Below are 21,172 nucleotides of genomic sequence, written 5' to 3'. Positions count from 1 at the left end.
GAATATTTATTGAAAAAAAGTGAGAGCACTGTCTGAGAATGCCTTTGAAGATAACTGTACAGTAATGTAAATATATTACATACATGTTGACTTGCTCATTGACACAATATGTAATTTATCAAATAACTATTTTCATATTATATTTGTAATTTAAGTTTATTTATTAATTAATATAACATATATTATGATAGTGCGATTTATTAGATTGATGCTTTATTCGAGATTTAAATTAACTTTATTGTTTAATTTTTTTTTTTTCTATAGAAACGATTGAAATAAATGTTCAATAAAATTATCTTTGTATAAAAAATCACCGAAATTAAATTTGAAATTTTTTATCCACATTTTTTGCCACAGCAGCTGCGTTTTGGAGCCCGATATCCACGGCTGGATTCTCCCATCAGTGGATTGTATTCTGTAAATAAATAGTAGACTTAGAAGTTAATTAAAAATTAATTTTGGAGTATTGAGAAAATAATCAGTACCGTCACGGAAACTCGATTTGGATGAAGAAGATTGGTCACTAGTTCCTAATCTATTTCCGCCTTCAGCATCTTTCAGTAATTTCATCACTTGTTCTTGTTTTAATCTTTTCTTCTACAATATAATAATCATAATTTAATTTAAATATATTCATTAATATTTATATATTTATATTTGTAAATCAAAAAGTAACCTCTTCTTCTTGCTGCTTGGCAAGTTCAGTTCGCTCAAGATATTGTTGCTGCATTCGTTGTCGTGCAGCTTCAATGGCTCTCGTTCGCTCTTCAAATAAATCTGGATCTAGAGTTATCAGTAATATTAATTGATATTTTATTTTAAAGTTAAATGGTAAAATAAATTATATAGTATATTGTTTCACAGGAGATGAAACGAAACGATTTCAGACCAGGGTGAAGTTGACGGCCAAGCTGTAGGCGAAGGCTGATATCATCCGCAGTTTGAAATCGTGTTTCACCTTGAGTTACATACTATAATTTTTATGATTTCCTGCATAGAACTTAAAGTTTCATAGCCAGTAGCTAGTCAGATACAAGTTAATTTAAGAGCAATGGTGTGATCAACTATTAGCGTAAGCGTAAATTGTCATTTGTAATTTATAATTATGCAGAAACTATAAATAATATTTATTATTCACACTAATTTTTATGAAACTTAATTTGTCTAGGATATCTATAGGATTTTTAAAGAAATAAATTTTTCTAAGTTTTCTCTAGGATTTGTCTAGGATATCTCTAGGATTTTTAAAGAGAGAAATTTTTCTAAGTTTTCTCTAGGATTTCTCTAGGATTTGTCTAGGATATCTCTAGGATTTTTAAAGAAATAAATTTTTCTAAGTTTTCTCTAGGATTTGTCTAGGATATCTATAGGATTTTTAAAGAAATAAATTTTTCTAAGTTTTCTCTAGGATTTGTCTAGGATTTTCAGAGAAGTTTTCTCAGATATAAAAGTAAAGGAAAAAAATTTCTCTAAGACTTCTCTAGGATATGTCTAGGATTTGTCTAGAATTTTCAGAGAAGTCTTCTAAGACATAAAAGTAAAGGAAAAAAATTTTTCTAGTAACAGTGTGTAGACTTGTTTTCTAATAGTGGAGGTAAGTGGATAAGAAATTTACGCATATTCTAATATTTGTTCGCGGTGTTGTACTGAAATTATATATTTTCGACTGGCTGTAGAGACATTGAAACTTCAAGTTTCGATGCTGGTATCATGAAAAAATATTTAATACTTTTGTGGTATTTAGCAGAGTATTCTTCATCATCTTTCTTTTGCTTCCAAGATTTATATTTCTCTTCAATGTACGGTGATGCCCAAAATGAAACTACAATTGCAGCGATAATGTACCAACCAACTGATGCAATTGCTCCCCATACTGTAATTAATTTTATTAATTTAAACAAAATTTTTTATTGTTTAAAAATTAATAAAAAATAGTTAATTATTATAAAACAAAATTCATTGAATTGTTTTAGTGAAGGGCATAAATTACACGACTAGTAATTATTTACAATAACAATAATGTTGATAATTAACTAAGGAAATGACAGAATAGTTTTGTGATAACTGATAACCTAAACTGCCATATGAATGTATATAAAAATACATTTTGTACATGAATTATATATATACTAATATTTATGAATATTTAATATGAAAATGTCTTACTCATTGATAGATATGACGGTGAATTTGAAATTATAGTTTCGCTTTCCATTTTCAAAATTTAAATGATTATTAAAAAACTATCACTGACAACGTTATGTTTATTATCACTCTGTATACATATATATATATATATATATATATATATATATATATATATATATATCACATATGACTATGACTATATGACGACTAATTTTCTGTGGCTGTTTTACTGGCGGCAAGTAAGGCTTCAATCTTTAAAGAAAACACTTTTTTTCGTTATTTTTTATTCACTCAAAAAAATTTACATTTTTAATTATAATTAACAATTGATAAAAATTAAATAATTATTTAAAAATTTAATTTTATACGTCGCTTAATATATTTTTAATAAAAATATGTTTATTATCATCTGTAGTCAATGTTGATGGAATTTTAGTTTAAGCTTCGATTTATAGATCCCAGCATCGTTCACTATTTTAATCGAATCATTTATTCATAATTTTTATATATTTCCATAAAAATTTAAATATATCCCAGCGATTGAAAAATAATAAATATCCAAAACATGGGAAAATTGACCCTGTTTTAAAAAATTTTAAAAGTTACGAAATTTGATTTTTTTTCTTGATTTTTTATTGAAAAATTTTAAATAGATGTAGGGTAACTTGACCAATGATTGGATAGAAAATATTTTGATAAATTTTACAAAGAATATTTTATGTTCTGATAAAAAGTACCAAAATTTTTATTAATTCTGACGAAAAAAATATTTTAAAAAGAATTTAATGTAATGTTTAAACATAGCATCCACTAAAATATTTTGTCATTTATTGGAAATAAAGTGATTGGTCCAGTGACCCTCATTCAGAAATCTAATTTTAAATAATTCAAACACGATCCGAAACAATTCAAAGTTGGCAAAATTGACTATATATACACTTTATAGATATACACTTTAGCAGAGATTGAATCATTCCAAATGAGATTCTTGAATCAGGGGAATAAACCCGATTAGTAAATGAAGATTATTTAATTTTTACCCACATCATATAGATTTTAATGACAATTATATAAACAAAATACTTCATTGTTGTTCGATTCACAACTTTTAGATCTTCAATTCTAATTTTTTTGCCTCCTTCTATATTAGAATATTAAAGAATATGACCATTCATTAACTGACTCAGTTATCTTACACTATAAAAAATTGGGAGTGAATTCGGAATGATTAAGGATTTTATTTAAATCAGAATTCACTCCGTCACTCGGACTTTCGGATTAAAAAAAAATAATTCCGCATACGGCGTGAATGTAGAGTTTGTCTTTTTAGCGGAGTGATTTCGGACATCTGGATTTCATTTTAATCTGCATTCACTCCGATTCGGAGTTTCAATATTCAAATAAACTCGCCTTCAAATACTACCAATTTTCAAAATATTATTATATTTTTTTTTTTTGGAATTCCTTATAAATATTAATGTAAATAAGTAAAATAGTATAAAAAAATTTATCAATATTTTTTTTTATATTTCTTTCAATAAATCAGGAGGAAGAAGTTATTTATTGGCCAACTTACCCTATGATTGAGTTGAAAAGTAAAAAAAAAATTAATTTTGAATTTTTTAAAGTATTTTTTTAATCAGCAAAAAAAAAGTAACGAATGTGTTCAAGGATAATGAATTAAAAAAAATCTAATTGTAATTTTTAATGAAGCATTAAGACAATTTTTGTAAAATTACAATACTGTGATAAGTAAATTTAAATCATCAGTTTAATTAAGAATTACAATGTCGTAGTTTGAGGCCTTAAAGGAGTAAAAGGGTAAAAATAAAAAGGGTAGCCGATTGTTAAAGATATGCATGAGCAGATAAGCTGGGGTGTATACAGGGGGTCCATTATGCCGTAGGTTTCAAGGTCTATACAGATCGATTAACAAACCAATTTGCATTTAAGCGTAACTAACTTAATGCGGGCTACCCGGTACTTATGCAAACCCGGCGTTGCATTTAACAAATAGCCATTTCACCTGAGTCTATTTAGCTTACAACGCACATTTCTATTCAGTCTCTCAAATTTTATTACTCAATTCCTAAGAGCCGAGCTAATTATCCCAGCATACTTACAACCTGATTACTGTTTGTTAATACTCGGATAATATCATTATCCGATACCTTGCGCAAACAATCGCTCCTTAATTATTATTTATAATAAATATATTAAAACTTTCATGCATAAAATATTTCACGTAAATATTCAATTTTATCAAAGTATTGGATTTAATTAATTGAGAGTTTTAGGAGTTTAAGTGTCGATAATTAATCTTTTTTGGAGTTAATTAGTTAGCTGAGGTGAGATGAGTCTGTCGTGACATACAACCGAGTTACTTGTTCGTCTTCATCGTCTTCGTCTTCATCTTAGTCGTCTTTACTAAGAGTTGAGTTGAGTTCAGAGCTCAGAGCTCACAGAAAGTTCAATCCAGTAGCTTAGCAGCTTAACTTTAACGTCACGCCTCTTTTTACTCGTTAGTGTGCACGACTTGTGATATACATTAACATATACAGTAGTATAAGTGTTTACGTTTATAGTGTTTCTTATTAATTTAATGTCATAATTTTTGGTAAAGAAATTTTATGTAACATTAGGGCGGCGGTCCCTCATTGTGACTGCATCGTATATCATCTGAGAATTCATGGCGACCCTGATGATTAATTTAGTCTTGACATTTATCACACTTAGACTGACAAAATTATTTACAAACTATATATATTTAAAAAAATTGTTTTTAAATTAATAAATGTAAAGCTTAATCATTTCCGTAAGTTTAGTCCCATTGACCTACTTAAATAATTTTATTATTAGGGTCATAAAAAATTCTTATCAGCATAAACATGTTATATCTTTCATTCTTAAACTTATGAGATAAATTTTATTCGTCTAAGAAAATATGTTACTTAACTATAAATTTATCACAATAATAAAAGAGCGGTGTTAAAATGAAGTAACGCCGGTATAATTTCGCGGTGTTAAAATACTGGTGTTAAATCAGTGTAAAAAAAAAATTCCACGTTAGAAATTGAAAAAAAAAAATTGGAATAAAAAAATGTAATTTAATTAATTAATAAAAACACTATATTTAACTATACTGATCAAGTATGTAAAAATATTCACAAATTAACAATTTTCTAGTTTATTTTTCAACAAATCAATTATGAAAAAAAAAAAACTAAAAATATGCACATATAGAAAATTAAAAAAGCTAGAGGTGCAATTTTTTGAATATTTTTTTTTCTTATAATTTATCATTTTTAGAAAAAATACGAAAATTATTAGACGTCAGCAAGCTTCAGTATCATAAAATATTTTAATATCGGACATTTTTTTTAACATCGGTAAAGAATATTTACACCGGCGGTGGTGTTATTTTAACACCACTTTTGGTTTTGAGATTTAACACCGATAATTTTATCACCTACACCACCTGGACTTACCTTGTTTTTTTTTATAGTGTAATAATAATAATAATAATAATAATAATAATAATAATAATAATAATAATAATAATAATAATAATAATAATAATAATAATAATAATAATAATAATAATAATAATAATAATAATAATAATAATATAAATTTTCTCGGGTCATATTTATTTAAAAATAATACGATACGGATAATTAAATAATTAAATGTTTGTTATTAATTTTATAATGCAAAATACTGCAAGTTAGTAATATATAATAAAATAGCAAATGGTAATAAACTATCAAGTAGTAAAGAGTACTGTTCGGATTATATTATACAGCAGTACTGGCAGTAGTGGTAGCCATCGGGCAGCAGAGATTGATCCGCGGGCATTTTACTTCAGCCTCCAGATGTGTGTTTCGCACGGAAGAGAGATATACTTTCGCACGGTGGTACCATATTACTAATATCATACTACAGATACATATCAATATCCACATATATGTATACATATAGACAATTCCATGAGCTAAGTGAACAGTTTATGCTTTCACCAGACAGAATCATCAAATAGATAAATGATTACTGTGATTACATATTTACTACAAACTATTAAGTCCAATGTATTCCCGTATAAACTTTTAATTCTCTATATACATATAACACATAAATATTTTTTATTATCATTATTATATTTATTTATTTATTTTTAACTTCTTGGGTAGTCCGAGTCCAAGTTTCACGGGCGTGCTTGTATAATAATATTTATTCTCACGTTATACTTAAAAAAAAAAAGACTAGGAAGTAGATAAGGAAGATTTAAAATCAAGCTCAAAGTGAAAATTTATTTAAAAGAGGATTAAAAAGCACTTTGGAGTATCGTCAATTCTGAGAGCCACGAGTATGTAGACTTTAGACGATGCGCAATGTTTTTTTACTATTATTTTTTTTTAAATTCTTGTGGCTCGTAAAGCCATTGGTATATGAGGAGAGATCGCGGTCTTGTAGTCGTAGCTTTATTTTTTTGACTAATAAATGTACTGATGTGAGTGTATGTATATTGTATATTTATGTGAGTATACTCTTCAAAGTCATACGCTGTGAGTTGTTTAACTTTTATCCAGAGATAATCCGGTATATCCGAGGGTAGATTAGGCCTAAGCAATCTACATTAGCGTATCGCTTTGATTGAGCTGACGATACTCTGAGGTCTAGTTCGTAGCGTATTTCTTTTATTTTTTTTATTTTTTGTGGTTAGCAAGGTTTCTGTAAATGTTTTGTACTTTTTCATAAATTTTTTCGGCTGCGCAAAGCCCAGCTGTTATTTTTAAACCCAGTAGGAGCCAATTTTCAAATTCGTATTACAAAATGAATGAACTTTACTGGATTGAAAAACAAAATAAAATTAATTTTCAACAAAAGATAGGGTAGAAGTAGCATTTATAGCCACTGCTCCATTTTTGGACATTTGATACTTTATTTTAATCAATGAAAAAGTATAAAATAAAATTTCAATTTTAATAGTAGGAAAAAAGTATCTTTGAACACATTTCAAAAACTAATTATGTCATTCCGTCTTTTACAAATTTTATCTGAATGTTTCAAATGCCCAAAACTGGCCCTAAAGTGGTCAAAAACGGTACTTCAACCCTACTTGAATAATAAAAACGGAATGAGATAAAATGTAAAAAATCCGGGTATTGAAAATTTGAATTTTGCACTGCGAAAAATTTCGACTATGAGATTTATTAAAACTCTGAATCAGAGTAAATGTGACTTAAAATAAAATCCCCGACACTCCGCTGAAAAGACAAAGTCCCTATTTACTCTTCTTACGGAGTGATTTTTTTCTAAAATTCCATAATTCTGATTGACAGAGTGAATTTGGATTTAAATAAAATCCCATGATCACTTTGAATTCACTGCCGATTCACAGTGTACTCAGGGTTTCAATCTTGAGTGTTCAGCTACAAATTACTTGAAATCTTATTACTCTTTTAAATTTGAAATTGTATAAAATTGATGACTAGTATACTAGTCTCGACTCAGTACGGTGCAGAACAGCAGTCGGGTTCTAATCTTTCCGTGTATGTCAGTAATTTAAATAGGGGTATACTTTTCACTGGCAATAAGTAACTATTAACTGCCAAATCGCGATTGTCGCGTGTTCACTAATTCGTTTTTATAGAGTAGATTAATCATGAATAATTTAAGTACAACAACTATATAAAATTATTTTTGCCATTATCTCGATTAAGTAAGAGAGTAAAATACTTACGCGTGTATTTTCTAGTAACCTTGATCCAGGCAAATAATACTACACATAGTAAAGTAAATAATCCAGTTACGCGCCGCGCCCAATATTATAACGAATGTCACTTGTATCCTTTCTACCACCACTGTATTCCCAGATTCTTATTACTATTGCTATTATCATTATTATTGTTATTATTATTATAGTATAGAAATTATCTAAGTGTGTACTCGTGCCAGTGAACTGATTCCTGGCGTATTGTGCAATTTAATTTGCAGTGCAACCTTGGACGCGATAAAACTCGTAAACGCCTCACCGTTAATTGCCTTTTCCGCCCCTCTGTGTTCATATATACATCCATATATATGAACTTATATTAAAATATGAAATGAAAGATCGATAGCGAATTACTCCTTGGGAATAATAACTTTTATAAATTCTATTCTTTCAATCAATCCAACAGATTAAATTCACTCAGACTATAATTATAAAAATCCAGTTATTGAATTAATAATATAAGTACAATAGTATTCAACTCATTAATTGGCTAAATAATTCAAGGTTTTTAAATAGTTTCTCTTAATCTCCACATCTTTATTTTTTTTACGACCAACTCATTGTTTAGTTGTCTGCTGACATTGTCGGCATAATTGTTATCATGAGGCGTAAAAAATATAAAAAATTTAGCTAAATGTATTGTGAGAAATATGACACGGTTATTGTCTTTGAATTCAATGCCGTGTACTCAGTAATAACGATATTAATTGGATGTCTTTGTAATTCTCTAGTCTCCAGTTTACTCAAGATTTTTTTATTATTTCGTTATTTTTGCGTGTTTACTTAACGGTACTATAATAGAGAGATGTTTTCACCTACATTAAGTGTTGATAATTTTTAATTACAAACTCATACGCTGTAAAAAGAGTAGTGTTAAAAATTGACTCAGTTCAACACCGCACGGTGTTAAAATACTGGTGTTAAATCGGTGTAATAAATAATTCTACGTATAGAAGTTAGAAAAAAAAATGTATTACATATAAAAAAATATACAAATTTGATGAATTTTCCCGAGTTAAAAAACAAATTCAGATTTAAGTCTTAAAGTTCTTTATGAGGTTTTCGAGAATCAATTTTGAATTTGAAAATTTACAACAGTATAGATAATTTTCCTCGTTTGGTTTAGAACTAAACTGGAATAACATAATCTGGATTAGCGCTTAAAAATAATTTTATCCATATTTGAACATTAAAAGTCTCATTCGACGTATTCTCTCCCTTCCCTTTTTCTATCTAAAATTTTTCAAAATCCAAAATATAACTTTTCATTAGTTGAAGATAATGAGATCTTAGTTATAATTAAAAATCGATAAATTATTCGTATTTAGATCTCATAGTTCTCATTGAGGATTTTGAGTACTAAAGTAGAGTTACTTTCTGAGCGGCAAATAAAACTTCAAAGGAATTGAAATTTTTGAGGATTCAAATATAATTTTTTTTGACTCGGGATTATCTGCAAGAAATTTAAATTTTGCTATGTACTTATTTAAATAATTATTTATGTTATGTACGTTACCATTTCAATCACCAATAATTTAATTAATTTCTCAATAATTAATTTTTTAACACCGAAAATTTTAACACCTACACCGCCTGGACTTACCCTGGTTTTGTTTTACAGTGTAAAGTTTAGGTTTTATAAATACTTTTTAATATAAATATATAAATGAGTGAGAAAGTAGAAGAGCAGAGAATATGCAACGGTAATGAGTAATGAGAGATATTAAATTGTGAAGGGAAATCTTGGATTGATTTGTTGATTTACAAACGTTTGATACAAATTGTTAAATGTAAAATATAATGCAAGTTATAGAATTGAGTTATGATCGGTAACTAAACTCTTTAAGTGGCGTAATTTGTGCTCGTGCGATATTTATTGATGGCTAAATTTCTCTTCCATAAATATATTACGGGCTGATGTGTGATGCTACTATTAAAATATACTGTGTCAGCTTTTATTTTCCCACCAGAAAATAACGATACTTATTATTTAATTGCTATTTAATTACTCACTCGTATATATTTATTGATCAATTTCATGCTAAATATAAAAATAAAAAAAAATATTTTTATGCTTTCATTTCAGTTATTACAGAAAATTTATTAGTCTATAACTATAAATAAAAAAAAAAAAAATAAAAAAAATACTAATCGTGAGAAAAATAATTATTTTATTTTATTTCGAAGTTTTTTATGTTACATTAAAAAAAATTACTTTTTAATAAGACTATAAAATTATTTTTCATTTAAATTACAAAATTTATGTGGACAATAATTATTGTAATAGAAAATTTAATCGAGTTACAACAACAATAAGTACACGGGAGAACAATTTAATAAATTTTCCTCGTTAATTGTGAGTAAAACTGGGGCTGGATTTTTTTGACCCGGGATTTTTAAATAAAAAAGAGTAAAAAGTAAAACCAAAGAAATCTATTTTTATTATTTGCGTATTTATTTTGTTTTTGGCCCAAGCTTATTCTAAATTGTAGGATAAATTTTCAAAAAATTCTCTCCATGTAACACAATGAACATATATATAAAAAAAAATGACTGATATGTATGACCGTGTCTCATTCATAAAAGTAATAGTTTATATTTGTGTCCGAGTTGATTGCATGGAAATAATGCGTTAGAAGCGAATATTGCCGGGTCGTGCCGCGTTAATTTACATAAGATAACGCGGTGGATGTTTTAACAAAGTATATGTATATATATAAAGAGGACACAGGGATAAAAATATATTCGAGGACCACCATATCGTAAAGATCGAATGCGCCGATATTGTACAAAGTTACATGCAGGTCATCAAGAACAAGAGAGTAAAAGACGAATCTGCTAGTCCTCTTACTTTACTCGTTACTTCGCCATTATGTATACATATATACGTATTACTAAATATATTATAGTGTGTACTGTTACAAAGTAAAAAGTAATGAGAATAATACGTAATAAAAAAAAAGAAAAAAAAAACAAGTACAGAAGGTGAAGGAGAAATGTCTAATCTGAAATGAAAAAATCTATGTTATTTTTTTTCTGCTGGATTTTATACTGCGGTGAAGACATCTTAGACCCGATGAAACTGTAAAGTACCTTGTCCCGACTTCCTCAATCCTCACGTAAGTTCAAGTAAACCCACAAGATACAGATGAGAGTACGAAGGGATTCGTGACAACGTAGACGTCTACAGCGACTGGTGTCCTGGTGTATATAGATGCATAGACATATACAAACATACATATATATATATATATATAGATGTTATAAATAGAGTGTATTAGAAGATTAAACTAAACTTTTCCATTCACTCGCTCTATCTCTGTCCATTAAAAAGAGTACACTAACTACTCGCAAGCGAAGTAATTTCTGGGTAATAAACAAGATAAAACCAACTTTAGATTTTTTTTAAATTTTAATTTCATGACCCTGCCAAATACAGTAATAATAGTAATCATGATAGCAATAATATAGTAATAATAATAATAATAATTATTAAAAAAATATTATTTAATAATAATTATAATAGTAATAGTAACATAAGTATTATAATTAATAATAATAATAATAATAATAATAATAATAATAATAATAATAATAATAATAATAATAATGATGATAAAAATAATAATAAGTAATATCTAAAAAATATGTAAGCATCTTGATAAAATTATTAACAGCTACCGGTGCGTCGTTGTGCAACATGATATATGTGACGTATGTACACACTGATATACGCGTCTTTTTATTTTATTTTTACTTTTTCTTGTATAACTGAATAAAAAATCTGTCGTCAGATTTTTTATTTTACATTTTTCATACAAGACTTTTTTTTTATCAATTAATCAATTATACGACACTGTCAACACATATATATATATCTTTATATATATATATATATATATATATATATATATATATATATATATATATGTATGTATATTATTTTTGTATTTTCATATAAATATATATTAGTGTGTATTTATATTTTATTCACTATTTCGTCATTTTTATTCCGCTTACGGATACGTCATTTTTTTTTACTTAATTATATAATTATTTTATGCCATTAATATGTAGGTTTTTTTTTTTTAAATATAATTTGTAATAAATAAATTAACCAGAATGATTACAACGAATCGTTACACGATAACAAATGTGTTACAACCACAATTTACAATAAACATATACTTAAATATAATAGTAGTAATTATTAATAATATTATACATATTATTAATAAAAAAAAAATTAATAATAATTATAAACCTTCCCTTAAACTCGTGGCGCGCGTAAAAAATATAAGCAAAAAATTATAATTATTAGTCTCGTATAAAAAGTTAATATAATGCCTTTTTTATACAACGTTTTATTATTTTTTTTTTTTTTTAATTATATTTTACTAATTTCTTATAAATAAAGACTACAGCTAATATATTATTGCGTATTAATTAAATCTTATAATAAAAATTGCAGCGCGCCGATGATAAAAAACAACAGTTTAACAATATTTAAATCAATATTTAACAACAAACAAATCAATTGAGAGGTCTAATTAATTTACAAAGCGAATAATTGTCAATGTGACAAAGAAAATATATATAAAATTTTTTATCACAATTCCGTAGACACAAATGTGTCATAAATACTTAATAATAAGTCGAATAAATATGAAAAACTTTTAATGAGCATAAATTTTCCTCTCGTTTTTAAAATTAAAATCGCGCGCCGCACAGCAAACATATATATATAAATTATATATATATAAATCCGTGCGAGATCCGAGAGATAATTACTGGCCCCCATTGGTTATCAAAGAGAAATTTCTTACGCATTACGTGATAGTTGCGACTAAGAATATTCTCATTTAAACTTGTAAGGATACATTTTATAACTTTTTTGTTCTTGATATAAATCTTATAAATTTACAAACTATGTACAGTGATAGTATTTTTATTTAAATGCTTAAGATCTATATTTATTTTTTTATTATTTTTTATCGAAATTTTACCTGTAACTAACAGTAATTCTTCTAACCATGCCCACTGATAACTTTACTATTATTATAATAATAATTATTATTCATTTAGTTTTTTTTTTATATTTAATTATAAAAAAAGTGCACTGTTCACTGGCTATTTTTCTTGGACTACAGATACAAATTTAAAAATATTAAATTGTTAGCTATTGAAAATTAATTTTTACTAATAATTATCTTTGCTACTTGCAAAACGGTGACTGATAACAAATAGGAAGCGTTAAAGGAACGAAAGTCTTGAATTTAAAAAATTTTAAGAATTAATTATTCAAAATTACAATTGGAATGACCGTGAAATTTGGATTAAAAGACAATTTTATTATCAAGGCACTTGAAATGCGAAAATCTAGGAGGGTGAGGTTGCAAAGAAAACCGTCTGAAAGTTATTTCTTAAACTGCTTCCTATATCCATTCATGAATCACCTTCTAAGGAATATTCAATGGGACTGCATGAGAAATTAGTCTTAATTTATTTTGTCTCCGATGTTATACGATTCTTAATCGTTTTTTTATTTGTAATGCTCTATACAAATGTATAATAGCATCCAAGCATTTACATGACAACATATTCAAAAAAAAAAAAAAAAAAATAAATAAATAAGAAATATTTTTTTAAAAAAATTCCCTCAGTTAAAATGGAATGCTAATGGACGGAATCGAGGGTTTTTTAAATTTTATTCCTATAATTGATTCGAATTTTGTTTCACTTGAAGAAGAAAAAAAAATTTCCATATCATTGCGAAGTCTCTAATCTCATACATTTAAAATAATATACTAGCATATTGAAATTCTGTAGCATTTTTTCAGTGAATAACCTCTAGATACATAAAACTAGAAAATTTGTTCAAAATTTTTAAAATTATGCAGTGACTCGACTTATGATGAAATAATTTTTTCCAGTTTCAAAAATTCCAATTTTTTCTCGCTTTTTTGACAGTTAACTTAAACAATAAAATATATATTTTACTATACTTCAAAAGCTACCATTAAATAAAAACTTAAAAAAATTAGCAGTCTCGCATAATCAGAAAAATTTAAAAAACAGATTTTTTAACGCAACCGATTTTTTCAAGTCAATTAAATTTAACTGCCAATTAAATTAAAAAGTGCCGCAAAAAAACCAGCAATTAAAATCCGAAAAAAATTGAGCAGATTCAAATTCTAAAATTTTAAATCCTTATATTAATAATCCAAAATATAATTTCACAATAATGTGATAGTATCTGGTACAAGTAATGAAACGGAAGTAAGTAAACAAGCATTAAATAAATTAACCACGATAATTATTCAAGGCACTATAGGCGACTTATATAATTAGTATACCAAGATGATTATAATTATTAATAATGATAATAATAAAAATAATAATAATAATGATAATAACGCACAGACGTTATACATACGTCGTAACGATTAAAGGCACTATTATCTAATCAAGTGTAACAGCGTAATAATTAATTAATGAATTTATTTATTTATAAATAATAATATTTGTTAAATATTTTATTAAACTGGCTCTAGCATATACTGGCATCTCGTTGTGCATCTCAATGTTAATATTAAATTATTTATAAAACCATTAAAATTACTCTCTCTCTACATATTTGTTTCATAATTACTCTGTGCATTGTCATTATGATGGCGAAAGTTTTCGGTTCTTCACTTTTTATTAAATAAAATATTTAACTATTTCCCGAAACCATTGTGCTAAACAATTATTTAACAACAATACCAAGTCTGGTTACTTCAATTACTAATTACCTCCAATTAATTTTTAATTTTTATTTATTATTGCTATTGAAATTTATTTTAATAAAATCCGCTCGTGTTAAAAGTGCTTCATAAATAATAATCATAATCTACGGCAGTGATTTAATTTTTTTAAATTACTTTTCTTTTTTTTTAAGCGATTTCTAGTAGGACGGTAATTATTAAATAGTCCCTGGTAAAAAAAATAACTTGATTCTGACTTTTTTAACTTAATTAACTTCATTTTGGCTACACCTACTTTTTTTTATTTCACTATGAATTCTTTTACCTTTAAACAGTAACTCCAGTTTGACAGACCGCTAATCAAATTTAAAACCAAAAAAACCTCTTTGAATATGTTTATGTTAAAATATTAATTAATGTGAAGTTTCAAAATATATAAAATTTATAATATCATTAAATCATGTCTTTTTCATGAAGATATAGTTTTATTCGGGTAATAGATAGTCCCCTTCTCAAAAGTAAAAAAACCGAGTATACTTCTAATAGCGGCCTGTCAGACCGGCATTACTCGTAATGTGCAAATTTTTAGGCTTCCGTTTAAAGGTTAATTTGGAAATTCAATCAACTAATGCAAATTAAAGTCACGTTGATTTGGATTTGACTCAAATGATTTAAATTTAAATCAGCTAAGTTAAATCCAGGACAACGTGACTGTAATTTGACTTAGTTGGCCTAAATTGGTACTAAGTAAGACAACTTAGTCAAAAACAAGCCAAAACCAAATATGTTTTCGATCCGGGGTGACACTATAAAGCATTTCTATAAATTAAATTTTTTAAAAAATATTTTTGTACAGCCTTAACTGCCAGCCTGCACTTTGGCACCTTTCACACAACATAAATTCACGACAAATAGGTACAAGTTTAATTTATTTATATTTATTTATATATTATACTTTATATATATTTATATATTCAATTAAATATTATTGCTTCAATTTATCTATTAGAATTATTACTAGTTTTTTTTTTATTTCATTTATCTATTTTTTTTAGATTATATAATTATATTATTAAATAGACCGGAATTAATACTTGACTATTTAAATATAAAAGAAAAAAAAATTATTTATGATTGTCCGTTTTATATAAACGCGGAATTCTTCTTTTATAATTTTTTTTAAAAATTTTTATTAATTACTACCGATAGTTAAATAATTTTTTTTTTTATTTTAATAATTATTCACAATCACGATTGTATTTATTTAACTGAGCATGCTAAGTCCCAAGCTCCATTAAAGGAGTTGTCATTTTCTCTTTAATAACATTTTTATTTTATTTATTTAATTAAATTTATAATTAACTATATAAACTTATTATTATACTTTTACTGGCTCCATTTATTATTATGATAGTAAATCAACATTGCTCTAGACTAGTTGAGCTGGCCTTAATAAAAAAAACGTTCATTTGTAATAAAATAACCGAATTGATAATAAAAAAAATTAACAAAAATTTTTTTAAATTCAAACTAATTCGCGCCCGAATTTAAAACATTCGAGTCTACGCGTTGATTATATATTTTTGCTATTTATTTAGCAAATACGTTTTTCCTTGATTTAATAATTTGTTTTTTATTTATTAATTGTAATAATAATTATAATAATAACTAATGAAAAAACAAACGTGTTACGTTATTGGCCCGCAGTCCCGCGCGAAATAGCGCGCACCTCGAGGGAAAGGGTTGTCTCAGGTCCCGAATGTATGTGTAGTTAAATCGTCAACTTGGTCTAGGATTTTATTTATTTATTATTCAAGATTTCATATATTTAGGCTCTTATATTTGTCAGTGCCTCTTCATGTGCAGTGACAGGTGATCGCTCCGTGAAAACGACCGCTGACAAAGATGGCACTTGAATGGTTTTTGTCCCGTGTGCTTGCGATAGTGCCGCGTCAGCTCGTCCGAGCGGGCAAATTTCCACGTACATCCTTCCCACGTACATTGATATGGTTTTTCTCCTGAAAAAAACATAACAAAAAATAATTATTAATATTACACTGTCATTTATTTTTTAGCTTCTACACTGTAAAAAGAGCGGTGTTGAAAATGGACTCAATTTAAAACTGCGCGGTGTTTAAATGAAATATAAATATTGGTGGTGTTAAATCGGTGTAAAAAAAAATTCCACGTATAGAAAGTAGACAAAAAATTTTATGAATATTATTTGGAAGTAATTTCAATTTTGCTATGTATTTATTCAAATAATTATTTATGTTATATGTAATTTATTTAAAAAATACACAATTTTTCACCCGACATTTCAATCATCAATAATTTAATTAATTAATAAAAACACTGTTAACTGTAGTTAATACCAGGGAATTTTTTTAACACCGGTACAGAATATTTACTCCTGCTACGGTGCTATTTTAACATCGCTTTCGATGTTGGAATTTAACACCGAAAATTTTAACACCTACAACGCTAGGACACCTCGATTTTTTTACAATGTAGTTTTCAATCTCAGAGATATGATCTGACTTTTTATTAAATACCCGACATATTAATTTTTAAAAAACCTTCTAATAAATCTCAGTAAAATATAGAAACGAGTTTTCTTCTAAATTTAGATTTTCTTAGGGTTTGGAATAATAAATTTTATTCCAAATTACTTGTCCATTAATTTCTAAGTGGATTATAATTTTAAAAATAAATAATTATTATAAATTATTATTGCAAGAGAAAGCATTAATTTATGATTAGTATCAATTACGTCAATTTATTGACGATTAAATTTTATGTTTGTATTTTATCAATTCTTAAATTTTTTTAATTTTTATTAATATTTGCATAACATTGTAATTACATTTCTGATGTAATACAATTAGACAGTAATCGTAAAAATTAATGAGTAATAACTCTAATTGTATTTAAAAAAAAAAAAACGATAATCTTCGTTAAGTATTTTTGTGCAATAAATATAAATTTAGTAAATAAAAAATGAAATAAATTCGATCGATCTCACGATCATGAAGAAGCCCGAGGATAAAACAAGTCACGAGGTCCCCAGCGATACAATCGACCAAGAAAACGGAGTTGGTTGTCTCAAAGTCTTTTCACACCCAATTATTGGCTCGTCAGAGAGTAGTTGGATCAGAGATCGGCATTTGTGAGATTGCCGTGTGTGTGATCGGACATAAGGTCGTCAATGTCGTTGGTATCAATTCCTCAGAGCTGAGACTTCAGTCTGAGTGAACAGAAGTATATCAATCCTAAAACTCATTGACAGTCTGTCGTAATTTTTACTGATCACATCCCATCAATACTTTTTTTTTTACTTTATATATAGATATATCTATACACTGAAAACTTTTGTTTGTTTTTAAAATCGTGATTCACCAAGTAAAGTGGTCAGTTGAATCCTCGGATGCAATCAAACTTGTAAGTTTTAAAAGTAAGAAGACTAAGTATTTAAGTTGGCAATCGTTGGGTCGTCTACCTGATCCTATTACCCAGCTAAAAGACTGCTCGGGACTTGACGAGGTGAAGGATATAATGGGATCTTTGGATCAAGACGGATAAAACCTGAGTACTGAGTATGAGCGGACAAGTGCCTCATCTATATTGAAGAGTTCCCGTGTTTGATCACCGAGGATCGAGCTTAGATTAATTCAGCCTCATTCATTCTTCCTCTTTCTTCATCTCACTATTCTTCCTCTTTTACTATTTACCCATCGAACCTATTCAAACTGATTATACTCGAGTTTCACCGGAGTTTATTCTTCATTGCTAATTGTGTTTGACTGGTTTTACCCATGATCTCCCATAGTTTTATTACTGGCTCAATTTATTCACAAAACCAAAAACTTTCTTTCGATTTTTGATAATTTCATTACTTATATAAATATTTTATATTTTTTTTCACAACTGCTAGCATTCAAAAAATAATTGTAATTAATTTTTTTGAACGGCTGTGTTGTGAAATTTAAATTTATAACTTGAGTCTTGACATTTCACGCTCAAAACTTTATACAAATAAATTATTAAATTTTTTTTTTATATGTAATTGATCAAAACTCATAACAATGATTTAAAAATTCTAGTTACATTTATTTACAATCCAATAAATAAAACAGGTGTAACTACTTATTATCCCACAGTATGACCTTTAGAGTATTTAAATATTGAATATACAAATCACCGGTAATTATATCAGAACTCGCAATATTTAATTATAAAACCTTCTAATAGAATTATTGAAAGGCAAGTTGAGGGTAAAAAAAAATAAAAAAAATATATAAATGAGCCAGATATAAACATATCAGGAAATTAAATTCTAGATCACTGCCCAACTATTAGTGCATTTATACATATATATATAAACTGATAGAAATCGATCATCATAGGTCGCAGAGGATTGGGTTTGTAGTAGCGATTGCTCGACACTGTATTGCGCAAGACGTCCGTCCGGTAATCGCAAACTAATGACGACCATAAGAAATCAACAGCCAAGAGTTGCGTAATTCTGAGTAATTAGTCCATTTACGAGCTCGGGGCTAAGACTCGGGATGCATATATACCAACAACTTATATATATATATATATATATATATATATTTATATCTTTTCCTATGTATCTAGCCATCTAGCCATACCCATACCCATACCCACTCATGCTTATGGACTTAAGTCTATGGGATAGTCAGATATTATTGCTGGCACATGGTAACGGAGCATTAATATCGCCGTTATTAATGCATTTTCATATTTATTTTAAAAGAACCGACCAACCGTAAGCTTATTGCGCCATATATTAACGCCGCTATTGCTCCAGCTCCAATCCACTCATTAGTCTATACTATTATGTCTATTATACATTTATATATTTAATGCTCTTCTATTGAATTCGTTTATCAAACTTTTAGCTGAGGAAATTATTCACACTGCTTCATCAAGTTCATATTTATTTATATATACTGGTCACAAAAATTAAAGGATATTAAAAAGACCCTACATTTTTACGTGAAAAGTAAGCTTTTTGAAAACCACCAAAAGTTTAAGATTTTTTTAATATTCTTGAATTTTTGTGACCAGTGGATATAAATATATATGAACTTGGTGATGCACGGTGAAAAATTTTATCAACGAAAAGCTTGATATCATGAATCAATGTGTCCAAAATTTTTTTAATTATGCAGTAGTTCGATTTATGATAAAGTAAATTTTTCCAAGGCTCAAAAAATTTCATTTTTTTCTGACTTATTTAACAGTCAATTTAATAAACACATATATGTTTCACTATATTTTCAAATTCACCGTCAAATAGAAATTTTGAAAAATTATTAGTCTTTTGCATATTTATCAAAATTTAAAATTTGATTTTTTAATGCAACCGATTAATTTTTTCTACACGGAGAGAAAAACATGGGAAGTTTTCCTATGCATTATGGGTGTAGTTCCTATAATGGTATAGGAACTGTAGCCATACTATTATAGGAATGGTTCCTATTTGTTATGAGAACCATCCCGATAATATCATAAAAATTTTATTATCGAAATTTAAATTTTTATTTCCAAAATTTAAATTTTCTTAAATATTCTACGTTGAAAAAAAATTTCTGTTAAAAATTTTAATGTTTTTGGCCAAATACGCATTTTTTTTCAATGTTTGAATTTTCGTTTTTATGTTTAATAATATTTCTGTGTATTGTAGAAGTGATTTTTACACTTTTCCTTAAATTAATATTTTCATGATAGTATGGGAGCCATTTCCATAATATTATAAGAATGATTCCCATAATGGTATAGGAACGATTCCCATAATTTATGATCGTTATTCCTATACTGGTATAGAAAAGAATTTTACAAAATTATGGTAACCATCCCCATAATTTTCTTTCAGTGTAGTCAATGAAATTTAACTGAATCAAAAATTCAATTTTTGGTGATCTTCAAAAAGCTGTTATTTTGTTCTACAACCATTTTTTATGAAGTAGCAGCCTTTTGAAAAACACCTAAAATTATAGGATTTTTTTAATATTCTTCAATTTTTGCGACCAGTTCATATAAATACCCAAAAAATTTAGTTAAAAAATTTCTTTTTTTAATATATTCCATTGTGTCCCGGAAAAAAAAAAATATAAAATGATGATAGATTCGCTCTGTTGAACTCCGGTCTGCGCATATGTATACATCTAAAGTATGAGTACATTAAGTGTGTAATTGAGAGGGGCAATGATTCAAAGTCTGTTCACTTGAATAAATCTTGAGCGAAACAAATGAAAATATATTAAAAAAGTTGAATGCCTGATTAAATTGGAGCATAATATATTTCTTGGTATGACTGTTGAATACTTTTGTGTAATTGGACTCAATAAAGTGATGATGCATTTAATGTTTGGGAAGTATTAAAGATGCTCGTAAATTCTGGTAATACTTTGTAGCGGGTCAATAAATAATTCGTGTTAATTTAATATGAATATGAATATTAAAAAATAAATTA

General features: G+C 27.1%; 2 protein-coding genes across 4 annotated transcripts in view; both read right to left on the bottom strand.

Annotated features, from left to right (window-relative positions):
* Nucleotides 1–246: 246 nt before the first annotated feature.
* LOC103580113 (uncharacterized) lies at nucleotides 247–2,268 on the bottom strand. Its single transcript, XM_008561756.3, has 5 exons — nucleotides 2,167–2,268; nucleotides 1,730–1,873; nucleotides 677–783; nucleotides 486–597; nucleotides 247–415 (listed from the first exon to the last, which is right to left on the bottom strand). Exons 1-5 carry the CDS (start codon nucleotides 2,213–2,215, stop codon nucleotides 336–338), a joined length of 492 nt encoding a protein of 163 aa, XP_008559978.1. The 5' UTR covers nucleotides 2,216–2,268; the 3' UTR covers nucleotides 247–335.
* Nucleotides 2,269–12,288: 10,020 nt separating this feature from the next.
* Nucleotides 12,289–21,172, bottom strand: part of LOC103580116 (Krueppel-like factor 3) — a 193,540-nt gene continuing 184,656 nt past the window's right edge. For all 3 annotated transcript variants that reach the window (XM_008561759.3, XM_008561761.3, XM_008561760.3), the window contains one exon: nucleotides 12,289–16,688. In XM_008561759.3, the coding sequence (XP_008559981.1) occupies nucleotides 16,516–16,688 (173 nt within the window). In that variant the 3' untranslated portion in view covers nucleotides 12,289–16,515. The remainder of the gene's footprint in view (nucleotides 16,689–21,172) is intronic.

The sequence above is a fragment of the Microplitis demolitor genome, chromosome 1 (genome assembly GCF_026212275.2).
Source record: "Microplitis demolitor isolate Queensland-Clemson2020A chromosome 1, iyMicDemo2.1a, whole genome shotgun sequence".
NCBI classification, from domain to species: Eukaryota; Metazoa; Arthropoda; class Insecta; order Hymenoptera; family Braconidae; genus Microplitis; species Microplitis demolitor.
This window is presented reverse-complemented; position numbering and strand designations above follow the sequence as displayed.

What these genes read in the sequence shown, in the direction of transcription:
- LOC103580113 (XM_008561756.3), bottom strand. Translation starts at nt 2,215, where the DNA reads ATGGAAAGCGAAACTATAATTTCAAATTCACCGTCATATCTATCAATG. An exon ending in ACCGTCATATCTATCAATGA is followed by an intron (nt 1,874 to 2,166) that starts GTAAGACATTTT and finishes AATTAATTACAG; the next exon opens with TATGGGGAGCAATTGCATCA. An exon ending in CCAAGCAGCAAGAAGAAGAG is followed by an intron (nt 598 to 676) that starts GTTACTTTTTGA and finishes ATTATATTGTAG; the next exon opens with AAGAAAAGATTAAAACAAGA.